Source organism: Melanerpes formicivorus, unplaced genomic scaffold, assembly GCF_026170545.1.
Source record: "Melanerpes formicivorus ecotype bairdi unplaced genomic scaffold, bMelFor1.0.p_v2 SCAF_26, whole genome shotgun sequence".
NCBI lineage: Eukaryota > Metazoa > Chordata > Aves > Piciformes > Picidae > Melanerpes > Melanerpes formicivorus.
In genome coordinates, this window is record NW_027142378.1 from 5,097,068 (window position 1) to 5,111,977 (window position 14,910).

General features: G+C 44.6%; 1 protein-coding gene across 4 annotated transcripts in view; it reads right to left on the reverse strand.

Moving 5' to 3' along the window:
* CDC42BPA (CDC42 binding protein kinase alpha) overlaps nt 1–14,910 on the reverse strand; it is a 184,200-nt gene that overhangs the window by 103,624 nt on the left and 65,666 nt on the right. For all 4 annotated transcript variants that reach the window (XM_068153459.1, XM_068153461.1, XM_068153460.1 and 1 more), the window contains exons 4-6: nt 9,174–9,257; nt 4,444–4,539; nt 717–865 (exon numbers count right to left, since the gene is read on the reverse strand). In XM_068153459.1, coding sequence (XP_068009560.1) covers nt 717–865; nt 4,444–4,539; nt 9,174–9,257 — 329 coding nt within the window. The remainder of the gene's footprint in view (nt 1–716; nt 866–4,443; nt 4,540–9,173; nt 9,258–14,910) is intronic.

The window sequence follows — 14,910 nt, forward strand, 5'->3', positions numbered from 1 at the left end:
GCAAATGAAATCTACTGCATTTGAAAACTCTGCCTCTTGCAAGGTAACCTTTTCCTCTGCATACAAGAACCACCATGGAATCCAGTGAAGATGGAGACATGAAAGATGATGCCACATTGATGGTGGTGGAAAAAGCAATCATGACCTCACAATACATAACTTAACACTCTGCTTTGAACAGAATACATGATTTGGTTTTTATTTACCAATCCAAGTACCGATCTAAGATAAACCTAAGTACCACAATTTAATTACTTCCAATTATTTAGCAGAATGTCCTCATTTCACCCTGAAGATAACTTCACTATGACCAAGAGAAAATGGTGAAGAAAAATACCCCCAATAAATCCAAAGCAGACCACACAATGGTGTGGCTTCAACTTCTTAATTAAGAAACAGCTTCTGACCCTTCAGAAGGGTTTGAGCAGATTTCACAAACAGGTTTCCAGATTTGCTCCTATAAATTATGGATCATTGAGTCTGAAACATGCCAGTGGGTAAGATTCATCAGATGAATGTAGACATTCATTCATGCCTCTGACCACAAGGTTAACACCAGCTCTCAATAACCACCAGATGTAAGTAGGTCACTTTTATCATCCTTCCTATTGCAGCAAAGGCTTGTTACCACCCTAAACTCTTTCACAGGAGTTATTTTCACTCCAGCAAGAAATTTCCCACTACTCCTGCAAGAATTTGGAGCACAAATGACTTACCTGTGAACATAATGCAACTGATGAACTGAATCAATAGCTATCACCATTTCAGCCAGATAAAAACGAGCCATATCTTCAGGCAGCCTGTCCTCAAACTTGCTGAGCAATGTAAGCAGGTCCCCTCCAACATAATAATCCATAACCAGGTACTATGGAGAGAGAAGGACAAGAAAGCAGAGTGAAAAAAGGAAACAGTTGGAGTGAATTTGGAGAACAAAAACTAATTGATGCACACAAATTAATGCACTGTAAAAATAACAATAAGCATTAAAGGTTAACCAAGCTGCTCAGACGTGCTGAAAACAGTAGCTAGTTCAGTCACGTTTTAATATTTAACCTCCTTGAATACTTTTTGTATCTACACCTCTCCAAATACATTAAGTCCCATGGCAAAATAGTATCAGCTTCATCTACTGCCTCATCACCAAATAGAAATGATTTAGATATTCAGGATTCCCTTGTAAAAATAATAACCTTGGAGAGAATGCAAAGGAGTAAAGGATTTCAAGCACAGATCCATTAAAAAGAAGCCCACCAAGATGACCAGAGGGCTGGAGCACCTCTCCTATCAAGACATGCTGAAACAATTGGGGCTGTTCAGCATGGAGAAGAGAAGGCTCTGGAAAGACCTTAGAGCTCCATTTCAATATCTGAAGGGGACCAACAAGAAGGCTGGGGAGGGACTGTTTAGAAGGGCTTGTGGGGATAGGACAAGGGGCAATGGTTTGAAACTGGAACAGGGGAGATTTAGGCTGGACACCAGGAGGACGTCCACACTGGTGCATAGTATTATTCCTCCCCAGGTCCAGGACTCTACACTTATCCTTGTTGAATTTCATTAGGTTCATCTTTGCCCAGCTGTCCAGTCTGGGCAAGTCTCACTGAATGGCCACACAACCTAACAGGGTGTCAGCCACTCCTCCCACTTCCTTTAGAGACACAGTCAAAATTACTGGAAAAAGTGTGAATCTCCTTATTAGTGTCTTTTAAGCTTAGTTTAGTTTCACTGTGGAACAGCAACTGGAAGGGCAAATGAGGAAAAGGAAAAAAAAATCCAACTAATTATAACTAACAAACTAATTATAAGCAATCTAATTTAACACCCATTTCTATGACATTGCTTTCCAACACCATTGTGGACAGACTAATTAGAATAATTTCCCACTGAAGCACACAGTATCTGAAAGCATTTGCCTAGAGTTCCAACCTCTGCTTCCAGGAAGGCAGCATTCCACTAGCATTGGAAGCAGTGACTCCTTACAGCAGTGCAGAATGAATCACAAATAGTAACTAATATTTAAGATGCAACAACACACAACTCCATTTCGTAGAGTCATAGTACCAGTTTGGAAGGGATCTTAAAGATTATCTACTTTCAACCCCCCCTGACATGGGCAGGGACACCTCCCACTAGACCAGGTTGCTCAAAGCCTCATCTAACCTGGTCTTGAACACCTCCAGGGAGGGGACATCCACAACCTCCCCGGGCAACCCGTTCCAGTGTCTCACCACCCTCACTATCAAGCATTTCTTCCTAATCTTCAGTCTAAATCCACCCTCCTCAAGCTTTAATCCATTTCTTCTTGTCCTATCACTACAAGCCCCTGTAGAAAAGTTCCTCCCTAGCTTTCTTGTAGCCCACTTCAGGTACTGGAAGGCTGCTTTAAAGTGTCCCTGGAGCCTTCTCTTCTCCAGACTGAACAGCTCCAATTCTCTCACCCTGTCCCCATAGGAAAGGTCCTCCCGCCCTATGACCTTCTTCATGGACTGCACTGAACCTAGTCCAGCAGTCTTATGATCCTCTTTATGCCAGGGGCACCAGAACTGGATGCAGTGCTCCTAATAAAGAAGTCAGCCCCGCTGTTAAGTCCTGGGGAACACCAGCATTGACTGGCCTCCCGCTGGGTTTTGTGTCACTGAGCCCAACCCTCTGGGCCCAGCAAGTTTTCAGCCCAGTTCCCTGTCATTTACCTAATGCATGCTTTGTCAGCTCAGCCATGCTGATGTTGTGGCAGACAGTGTCAAAGGCATCACTCAAGTCAAGGTAAACAACCTCCATTTTTTAAAAAGGCAACTTCTGGTGCATTATATTTCAATAAGAAGCACCAGGGCTGCAGTCACACCAAGCTGAGGAAAGACAGCACTGCTGACATCTTCCCCAGCAGCCTGCAAAAGCAGCTCCTGTTAGCTAGCAGGCTACCAAAGGTAAGGACCAGAAGCTTCACTGTGCTTAGTGCAAATAAGGAAACTGGCAGGATTAACACAAATTCTAGCAGGCTGCTGCAGAATACTTAATATTCCCTTTCAAATACTATTAATAGTAAGATCAGAATTATACAAAACCTGAGATTATCTTCACTGTCCAAATTAAGAAAGCCTAAAGCTGGCTGGGAGTAAGATTCACAAATACAGAGCCCTGTTTCTACACAAACTCCACTAAAATCCATGGATTTCAGAACACAAAGCAGTAAGCTGCAAAAAGCACTGCAGCTCTGCAAGAATTCCATTTGTTTTAGTGGACATACTGGAGGGGACAAAAACCCCAAGTAAGTAATACGACTGCATAATGGATGTTTAAGAAAAGATTCCAACTGACTAATATATGAAAACCAAACTACTGGGTAATAAAACCCAAATAAGCAAAAATATATCAGTGTTTATTTTTTTCAGGCACAAATAACACTAAAAATGTATCACAATTAAAAGAAACCTTTCCCACTTAAAGTAGAACACAAAATTGGCACTTTTTCCTCATATTACCTTTTTTTCCCCCCCAAGTCTTTCAAAATACCTGAAAGCTAAATAACCTTTAACATTAAAAAGACCTTTTAGTCTACAACTGCAGCTTACAACCATTTATTAAGACATTTAGTGGCATTCTTCTGTTCTGCAAGAACATTTCCTTGCTTTGTAATATCTTAGTGGGTCTAAGTCCTCAAAAAGGCGAAGACCAGGCTCTGCTCAGTGACACAACACTTTGGAACATGGTCTATTGGGCATGGGGGTGTTAGATAGAAGGTTGGACTTAATAATCTTGAAAGTCTTTCAACCTCAAAGATTCTATGATCCAAGGAGAGGACAAGGGGCAATGGGTGCAAGCTGGAGCAGAGGAGGTTCTGTATGAATATAAGAAAAAAAACCTTTTTCACTGAAGGTGGCAGAGCCCTGGAACAGGCTGCCTAGAGAGGTTGTGGAGTCTCCTTTTCTGAAGACAGTCCAAACTCACCTAGATGCATTCCTGTGTGACCTGTCCTAGGTGATCCTGCTATGGCAGGGGAGTTGGACTGGAAGATCTTTTGAGGTCCCTTTCAACCCCTAACATTCTGTGACTGTGTGAGAACCAACTTGTGCTTTGAAACAGAGCTACTCCCTGTTTCTAACTGTACAGCAGTCATCAGCAATGTTAATCACAGAAAACTTGAAGTCACAAAGAAAATGTATGTTAGTAAGTGCACTTTGATCTTTAATGGAGTGATGAATTATAGGGAGATGCAGATAGGTTTATCAACAAATGCAAAGTGGCTTAGAAAACAAAGCTGCATTCCTGAGATATTTATAGCAAAAACTTGCAAGCTTTCTGACCACTCTCCCGCATTCAAACCCTTGGACACAAAATCTGTTCAGTCCAGAAGACAAAACTACCAACCACACAAACAATATTCCTGTCTTCAAGCACAGCTAGGAATCTGCCATTTCCATCCACAGATAAATAAAAAGCAACACTCACCAAGTAGTTTTCATCCTGGAATGCATAATGTAGTGTTGTGATCCACTGGTTGTCTCCGTTCACTAACACATCTCTCTCCTCTCGAAAGCAGGCTGTCTGCAGGGGAGAAAAGGAATTGTAAGCTTTAAGTAAAATACATAAAGAAACATTTTGCAACATGACTATGCTCATATGAGCACAGTACATTTGGGGAAAATAAAACCAAATATAAATTGAAAGAAAATAAGGAGAGGAAACCATGTTCTGTCCCTTCCATCTCAGGACACAGCTAAAGTTAAATGAAATCCAAACCTTTTCTTTTATCCCTTTTCAACTTCATTCCCAAAACTAAGAGGTGAATAGCAGAACTCTGGCATGCTTTATGCTGGTGAGGAGATTTGGAGAGTGAAAAAGTAAAATATCATTTTAGAATAATACATGGAGTGAGAAGAGAGCAGAAAACTCCCTCCTCCGAGCAAATAAACCACACCAGGACTTGTTTCAGAGAGAAGAGGTCTGAGAGGGGATCTAGTAAGTGTCTATAAGTATCTGAGAGCTGGGGGTCAGGATGGAAGGGACAGCCTCTGCTCACTCGTGCTCTCTGATAGGACAAGGGCCAATGGATGTAAACTACAGCAGAGGAAGTTCCACCTCACCATGAGGAGGAACTTCTTTAGTGTAAGGGTCACAGAGCACTGGAGCAGGCTGCCCAGAGAGGTTGTGGAGTCTCCTTCTCTGGAGACTTTCAGGACCCATCTGAATAAATTCCTGTGCAACCTGCATTAGATTCTGTGGTCCTGCTCTAGCAGGACAGTTGGACTCAAAGATCTACAGAGGTCTGTTCCAACCCCTAACACCCTGTGATACAGTGTGTAAGAATACTGCAGGCCAGGAGAAAGGAAGCTGACAGATTTAACAGAGCATGAGATAAACGGAGTGCAACTGGAGAAAATGACAATGTGCACTTCAACAAATAGCCTCTGAGGTTATTAAATGAAAAATGGACTTGGGGCTGGGAGAAAGAGAAAGATGATCTTCAGAAGGAAGAGAAGGTCTTCTGTGCTCCAGCTGGCCGTTTTTCCTTCCTTGTTCGTAAACTCTTGCCACATTTCAGGGAGAGATACTACCCGTTCTTGTTTTCACAAGGATAACTGACACAGTTTCACTGCTTGTTGTAACACAATTCACAGGATTAGTTACTCGACAGTTTATATAACTCCACTTGTTTTTGCCATGCTTTAAGAGAAGCCCACGCATTCCCTGAGCACTCTAGACACCCACCTCCAGGCAGCGTGCCCAGAGCTGACAGCAACAGCTATTACCACAGCAGAGACAGCCAAAGAGCCTAAGTGGTTCATGAGCTTTACATTAATTCAGAGAGGGGAACAAAATAAAATCGATTGTAGCAGTGATTCTTGTAATTAATGACACACATCAATTAATTTTCTTTTATGAAGCCTTTTCTTTAATGCCTTTCATTGCTTCAGCAGTACATTTCATCTTCCCTAGGCACAAATCTCAAATTGTTGGCAGAGACCTCCAGAGGTCATCTGATGCAGCTCTTTGCCACAGCAAAGCCTACTTAGTGCTTTGGTTATATCTATACTGTTATTGTGGCCCTCAACCAGACAAGAATTCAGGCACTGCTATCTGTAGCTCATGTCCTTACAGCTCAGAGTTAACACCTTCCAGGAGTGCTGACTGCCTCCATGCTGCATATTTTCCCCCGCCTCTCCTGAGCCTCATCTGGCACCTCAGGATACACATTTAAGTGTGATTATCACCACTCAGGGTAACAGCTGTCACACGCTTCCAGGTCCTCCTTGTATCAGCAACATGTCCAGTCCTCTAACACATCTCTTGAGATTTCAACAGCAGCAAGTATTTGGAAAAGTTAACACTTTTTAGAATACCAAAGAGATCCCTGACCTTGCACCCTGTGTTGTTTCATCGTCACAAAGCTGTGTACAATTACTCTCAGAGCTTGCAGCCATCCATCTTAACCTGGCATCTGTAAAGCTCTTGAGGACACACTCCATTGCTGCTTTTACAAAAGACTCTCACCTCCCACAGGGAATACAGCTGATACAAGGATACAGGAACAAACTGAAGGTGCTGTTGGATGAGAAGCTAGACATGAGCCAGGAATGGGCACTTAGAGCCTAGAAGGCCAATGGCAGCCTGGGCTGCATCAGAAGAAGCACAGCCAGAAGGTTGAGGGAGGTGATTCTGCCTCTCTGCTCTGGAAAGACTTCACCTGCAGTGCTGTGTCCAGCTTTTGGGCCCCCAACACATGAGAGACATGAAGCTGCTCAAGCAGGTTCAAAAGAGGGCCATGAAGATGATCAGAGGGCTGGAGCACCTCTCCTACCAAGGCAGACTGAAAGAATTGGGGCTATTCAGCATGGAGAAAAGAAGGGTATGGAGAGACCTCAGAGCTCCATTTCGGTATCTGAAGGGGACCTACAGAAAGGCTGGGGAAGGACTGTTTAGAAGGGCTTGTGGTGACAGGATGAGGGGCAATGGTTTGAAACTGGAACAGGAAAGATTTAGGTTGGACATAAGGAGGAAACTCTGCACAGTCAGAGTGGTGAAATACTGGAACAGGTTGTCCAGGGATATGGTTGAGGCCCCAGGCCTCAAGACATACAAAGTCAGCCTTGATGTGTCCCTGGGCAGCCTGCTCCAGTTGGAGGTGTCTCTCCTGAGTGCAGGGTTGCTAGACAAGATGGCTTTTGAGGGTTCCTTCCAACCCAATGCCATCTCTGAACTTCCTTCTGCCCTTTCAGCATAGAGTGATCTCTGCTTGCCTGGCAAGCCTGTTGGAGTTTCCTCTGTGTTTCAGCATTAGTGCAGCACATAGCTAACAGAGCCCAAGTGGGTGATTTTCCCTGTAGTAACAAAGTGAGATGTGGTCATCCACTTTTAAAACTGACAGGTTATAGTTGTTGGAGGTGATGTTTTGCAATAAATTTTCACTCTAGATGGTTCTCTTTCCACTGTATACCCATGGGTTACAGAGAGACAGAAAACCATAGTTGTAATTCTTTGTAAGCTAACAGTTCAGACTTTCAGAAATTCAGCTGGACCCATGGGAAGAGAGTATTTTTAATACCTTGCATAGTGAAAAACCTTTCAAACCTATTTATAAAGTTGTTTTAATGGAAAGAAGTAGATTCCAAACTGCCCTTAACAGGGTACATTTAAAAATAGAGTGTAGCTTTTTTACCTTGGTATATTCTTTTTTTCACTAAAATAATAAAACTTACAGTAATGACATCAATCTTAGAGACAAAAATCTCTCTTAATCATAGAATCAATAAGGTTGGAAAAGATCTCAAAGATCATCAAGTCCAACCTGTCACCCAACACCTCATGACTACTAGGCCACGGCACCAAGTGCCACATCCAATTCCCTCTTGAACACCTCCAGGGATGGTGACTCCACCTCCTCCCTGGGCAGCACATTCCAATGGCTAACAAGCCTCTCTGGGAAGAACTTCCTCCTCACCTCGAGTCTAATCAAGACTATTGCCAGCATGCTCTGAATCTGGACAGTGATAGGACTAGGGGGAATGGAGCAAAACTATAAGTGGGTAGATTCAGACTGGATGCCAGGCAGAAGTACTTCCCCATGAGGGTGGTGAGACACTGGCACAGGTTGCCCAGGGAGGTGGTGGAAGCCTCATCCCTGGAGGTTTTGAAGGCCAGGCTGGATGTGGCTGTGAGCAACCTGATCTAGTGTGAGGTGTCCCTGCCCATGACAGGGGGATTGGAACTGGATGATCCTTGAGGCCCCTTCAAACCCTAACAATTCTATGATTCTAAATTTTTGGATACAGAGGAAACACATTGTGTAAATCCAACCCCAGCCTGCATGCCATTTACACTTCTTCATGTGATAACACTTTCAGTGAAAGAGACAGGAGGTGCACACATCACAAATTTGCTTTAATTTGCCTGGATATATTTTTTTTAAAGGTTTCCCATTGATTTAATTTCCTAACAAGATAAAATTAAAGCATAAATGCAGGCATCAGAATAAACTTGGAAGCAACTGAACAGGAAGGCAGGCTGAGAATAAGGAAGTAGGAGTCTCAAATAAAAACTCAGGTTAGGGATAATTCAGAGAGAGAAGTTGGAAGGGATTTTTTAGCAGGGCTTGTAGTGATAGGACAAGAGGGAACGGATTGAAGCTTGAGAAGGGCAGATTTAAACAGGAGATTAGAAAGAAGCTGCAGTGTCCAGGCAGGGCAATGAAGTTGGGGAAGGGTCTGGAGAACAGAGCTGGTGACAGCAGATGAGGGAACTGGGGTTGTTTAGTCTGGAGAAGAGAAGGCTGAGGGAAAAACTCATTGCTCTCTGCAGCTCCAAGAATGAGGTTGCAATGAGGTGGGGGACAGCTTTTTCTCCAAGCTAACAAGTGATATGACAAGAGGAAATGGCCTGAAATTGTGCCATGGGAAGTTTAGGTTGAAGACAAAGAACAATTTCTTTCCTGCAAAAGTGGTCAGGCATTGGAACAGGCAGCCCAGGGAGGTGGTGGAGTCACCATCCCGAGAGGTGTTCAAGACATGTGGCCACAGCACTTGGGGACATGGGTTAATGGCCATGGTGGTGTAAGGTCAGTGGTTGGATTTGATGATCTTGAAAGTCTTCCAACTGAAACATTTCTATGATTCTATTCTATAAGTAACAATTCAGTAGCATATGAGGGGGCAAGATTAAAGAAAGCATTAATGTCATCTTACTTCAGCTCTCTTCAGCATCTCCCACTTATTGAGTATCTTCATGGCAAAAACCTTATCTGCATTCTTCAGTTTTACTACTGCAACCTGGGAAAGAAAAATGAAAGAGAAGTTAAAAGATGAAAAAGCATGTTGTTTTCACTTATATGAAACCTTGCTGTTTTGGAGGTTCTCTCTTCACTGCCCTAGAGAGTTTTACTAGCCACAGAATACCACACCATCAACACCAAGAAACAGTAACACCACAGAGCATCTGCTCTGCAAAGGTTCCAGGGCTGTTCTAAGAGTTCACTATCACACTTCTGTATGGTTATGTACATCAAACCAGTATGTCCAGCAGGACAGGGAAGGGATTCTGCCCCTCTGATCTGTGGGGACCCCACCTGGTATCCTGCATCCAGTTCTAGTGCTCACAGCATAAGAAGGACACGGAGCTGCTGGAGTGGGTCCAGAGGAGACCAGGAAGATGAGGGCTTGGAGAACATGCCCTATAGGGACACACAGAGAGTTGGGGCTGTTCAGTCTGGGAAAGAGAAGGCCTGGAGGAGATCTTAGAGCTGCATTTCAATATCTGAAGGGGACCTACAAGAAAGCCAGGAAGGGACTTTTTACAAGGGCTTGTAGTGATAAATTGAGAGGGAATGGATTGAATCTTGAGGAGAGCAGATTGAGACTAGAGATTACGAAGAAATTCCTCTAGTGAGGGTGGTGAGACACTGGAACAGGCTGCCCAGGGAGGTTGTGGATGCCCCCTCCCTGGAGGTGTTCAAGGCCAGGCTGGATGAGGCCTTGAGCAACCTGGTCTAGTGGGAGATTTCCCTGCCATGGCAGGAGGGTTGGAACTAGATGATCTTTATGGTTCTTTCCAACCCAAACCCTTCTGTGCATTTTTTCCTAAGTGACTGCAGATGAACAATGGCATTGTTCACAATCACACTTCTTGCTCCACCATACCATCATGAAGCTATCACTGGCTGTATGCTTTATATTCCTGAGCTTCAGTCCTACATTCTGCAATCACTTAAATTACAAGAGTGCCAAACTAGACAACAATTCTGTACTTTCTAGAACAAAGTAATTAATTTCTTGCAGCTTTTAGGCACAGTTTAGGCTGCAGGATATCATAAAGCAATTTTCACTCTCATTTCAAATAACACCTTAGATTTTAATCCAAGATACAGTAAAGTTCATGTTTTTCCAACTGAAGTTCAATTAGCTGTGACAAAAGACAAAACTGGAATCATTTGAGGGAAGAAGCAATGTAGACATTTACACAAACACACATGTTCATAAAAATCATCAAATGGCTTGGGTTGGAAGGCACCTCCCAAGGTCATCCAGTCCAACCCCCCTGCACCCAGCAGGGACATCCTCCACCAGATCAGGTTGCTCAGAGTCTTGCCACGCCTGACCTTAAATATCCCCAAGGATGGGGCCTCAACTACCTCTCTGGACAACCTGTTCTGACAGTTCAGGCTTCCCTGGGTATGGAAAGCTCTGACTCCTACCTATGAATATGCCACAGACTCAGAGCTGCTGCTCAGAACTAGACCAGACCACCAAATCACCATCCAAACTCTGGGTACATTTTAACAACCATCATCCAATTTTTCCTTCCTGCCTCTTGCCTTTCAAATGAAACTTAAAGCTTGAGCAGTGAGGTTTACTTCTGTGTGCCTCTGGTTACAAACCAACATGTTTCACAGATCCTTGTCATCCTCATCCTGCAGGCCAGTGACAAAAAAAAATACCGAGGTTGAATCCTACATTCTTTCCACCTCTTCCATCATCAGTAAACTATGTGTGAAGACAGTGATAAAAAAAAGAAATATGGGATCAGAGACTTGGAGTAAAGCATCACAGAATCATAAAATTGTTAGGGTTGGAAGGGACCTCAAGGATCAGCCAGTTCCAACGCCCCTGCCATGGGCAGGGACACCTCACACTACAGCAGGTTGCTCACAGCCACATCCAGCCTGGCCTTCAAAACCTCCAGGGATGAGGCTTCCACCACCTCCCTGGGCAACCTATTCCACTGTCTCACCACCTTCATGGGGAAGAACTTCTTCCTAATATCCAATCTCAATCTACCCACTTACATTTTTTTTTTCCATTCCCTCTAGTCCTATCACTACCTGACACCCTAAAAAGTCCCTCTGTGGCTTTCTTGGAGACCCCCTTCAATTACTAGAAGGCCACAATAAAGTCTCCTTGAAGCCTTCTCTACTCCAGACTGAACAGCCCCAACTCCCTCAGCCTGTCCTCATAGGAGAGGAGCTCCAGCCCTCTGATCATCCTTGTGGCCCTTTGCTGGATGTGTTCCAGCACCTCCAGACATGCAAACCTCTTTCAACCATCTTCAAATTTGAAGCTGCAGCAGCTTCATCAATACTGCAAAATAAATGACAGGTTGAAGGTTCCAACACTTCGATGTCTAAACAAAGCCTGTCTAAAAGTTTACCTCTTCCTTAGCTACAGATTCAGCTGTCAGTTCCCATATGTGCAGCATTATCAGCCCTGCTCTTGACTCTGCAGCCTTCTGGGGTCACAGAGGGAGAACTGGATGGGGGAGATGGGAAGAAAAAAACAAATTTGAAAGCAGAGATTTGTGCCTGAAAATTGAGGTTTAAATCCATACTTGGGATCCCTCAGGGTACTTTCAGATTTGAAACATAAAAATCGATTATTTCTTTAGACAAGAGTCTGATTTTAATTCCTAAGGAATGTCTACTCTCCTCTGCATGGTACCTAGCATTTTCTTTAGGAGAAAAAAAAAATGAATCCTGTGCAGTGCTGCATAACCCACAATGCAGATTTGAATCCTGAGTCTCCTTGCACTTTAAAATTAGCCTGAAACTCTGGTAAGTCATATCAGTATTGCTTTCTAAATGAGAAATGGCAGGAGGAGACAGGCTGAACGCTGAAACTTAGTCAGCGTTCAAACTGGATCACATCCTAGCTGACAGGGACCTCTCTGCGTGATGCAGTCTGGTATAAAGCTGCAGCATAATTCTGCCCTAAAGACCTTTGTGAGTGTTACAGGGGGAAATGAAGAGGTTGATGGCAGAGCTGGCTGGAGTGCTGCTGCTGCCCAGTGTCACAAACCAGGTTTTCCCCACCATTAACCATTGTAGCACAGGCAGCCAGAGGCATTCAGATAACACTCGCACTTCAAGTCCAACCCCAGGATTTCATTTCTTGCCTGTAGCAAGCACAGTGAAAGGCTGTGTTGTTCTTCAAAAGGCTTGGTTGTTCAAAGACATCCACTAATTGCACAGCTGCCTACATTTGAAGTCTCCTAGAGAGCACTCATTTGGACACAACCAACAGAGCTACAAGCACTGCCCCTGGTGAACAGCTGGAGAGGCACAGGGCTTCACGACAAGATCAAGGGCTCAGCACCTTCTGTGAATGTGCAATGGTACTGAGGAGTGACTGCAGAGCAAACCTTAGACTCCTGTTTACCAGCTGTGTTTACACTCAGCCAGCAGCAGTGTTTTGGCCTGTGAAAGCCACTCCTGTTATTCCATATCAATAACTACCACAGACCACCGTACAAAAGAAGATTCATATAGTCATGGAGCGGATTGGAAAGAACCTTTAAGATCACCTAGTTCCAACCCTCCTCCCTGGCAGAGACACCTCCCACTAGACCGAGTTGTTCAAGGCCTCATCCAACCTGGCCTTCAACATTTCCTGGGAGGGGGCATCCATGACCTCCCTGGGCAACTTGTTCCAGTGCCTCAACGCCCTCACTGGAAAGAATTTCTTCCTAATCTCCAGTCTAAATCTGCCCTTCTCAAGCTTCAATCTCTTCCCTCTTGTCCTATCACTACAAGCCCTTGTAAAAGTCCCTTCCTGGCTTTCTTGTAGGCCCCCTTTTGGTACTGGAAGGCTGCCAGACCTTCGAAGCCTTCTCTTCCCGAGGCTGAACAGCTCTAACTCTTTCAGTCTGTCCTCATAGGGGAGGCTCTCCAGGCCTCATGGCCTCCTCTGGACCTGCTCCAGCAGTCTGATGTCCTTCTTGTGCTGGGGGCCCTGAAACTGGAGGTAGTGCTGCAGGTGGGGTCTCAGCAGAGTAGAGAGGCAGAATCCCCTCCCCATGCTGCTGCTCTCCCTGCTTTGGATGCAGCCCAGCACACAGCTGCCTGCTGGGCTGCCAGTGACCATTGCTGCCTCATGAGGAGTTTGTCACCAACTGACACCTCCAAGTCCTTCTCCTCCAGGCTGCTCTCAAGCCACTCCCCACCTACCCTATACTCTATCACAAACACTGTCATTTTCTGTAATCACAGTGCTGTGTGAAAGCAAATTCCAAGGTGCTTATTTCAGGACTATGAGAGGAACACCTGACACTACAGCAATGAGCAGTCTGAAGCAGTTTCCAATTGTGACAGGTTTGGAAACATGTCTACAGATCTGGATGGTATCAATGTACACACAGAGGTATGAGAATCACAGAGCCATTCACGATGGAAGCCCTCAGGATCACCAAGCCCAACCAAGAACCCTACTCCACAAGGTTCACCCCTAAACCGTAGGGCCAAGCACCACATCCAAACCACCTTTAAACACATCCCGGCCTGGGGTCTAAACCACCTCCCTGGGCAGCTCATTCCAATCCCTGACCACTCTTGCTGGGAAAAAAAAAAATATTCTTAATGTCCAGCCTAAACCTACCCAGTCACAGCTTGAGGCCATTCCCTCTTGTTCTGTCACTAGTGACTTGTGAGAAGAGACCAGCACCAGCCTCTCCACAAGGCCCTTTCAGGTAGTTGCAGAGAGCAAGGAGGTCTCCCCTCAGCCTCCTCTTTTTCAAACTAACCATCCCCAGCTTCTTCAGTCACTCTACATCAGATTTATTCTCCAGGCCCTTCCCCATCTCTGTTGCCCTCCTCTGCACTGGCTCCAGTGCCTCAATGTCTCTCTTATATTGAGGTGCCCAAAACAGGGCACAATACTCAAGGTGCGGCCTCAGCAACACCAAGTACAAGGGGGCAATCACTGATGTACACAGACCTCAATACACACAGAGTTCTTCTGATCTTCTCCCTTCCCCAGTGAAGCTGTCCAAACAGAAGAAGGGGGTCCTCATTCCTGCCTAGCTATACTGAACTGTCTTGCTACTGGTATTTCTTAGAAGTGGACTTTTGGGGGGGAGGAGAGTAAAATTTATATTTTCCTGTGAGCAGCCCAAGAAAATATGATTGGTATGTGCTGATGTAAACATCTTGGTTTAGTCAGATAGGGTTTCTTCCCAACACTTTTCCATGTTTCCCACAAACAGCAGTGCAGTCTGGAATGCTGTGAGATACCTTCTGCCCCCAAGTCAGCTACTTGTCTCTATGCTACGTGTCTGCACATTTCCTGTGCCTGAAAAGCAACAGCCCTATACAGAGCGTAGTCATCCCTCCAGGGACAGAGAATCTTACTGTTCAAAATTGGATGCCAAAATTTAGGAGCAACCAACTAGTTACCAGAGGTACAAAATTCATCATCCCTGAAGCAACACCAATGTGACATCACATTTGCTTGTGTAAGAAACATTCAGCTATTTTTTTAAAGCAATAATAGAGTGAATGGAGTACAATGATGTTAAGTGATGAAGTTGATAGAACTGAAGGATGGGATGGGTGCCATCCAGAGGGACCTGGACAGGCTGGAGAGCTCAGCTGAGGAGAACTTCACAGGGTTTAATAAGGCAAAGTGTAAGGCCCTGAACCTAGACTGAGGCAGCCCT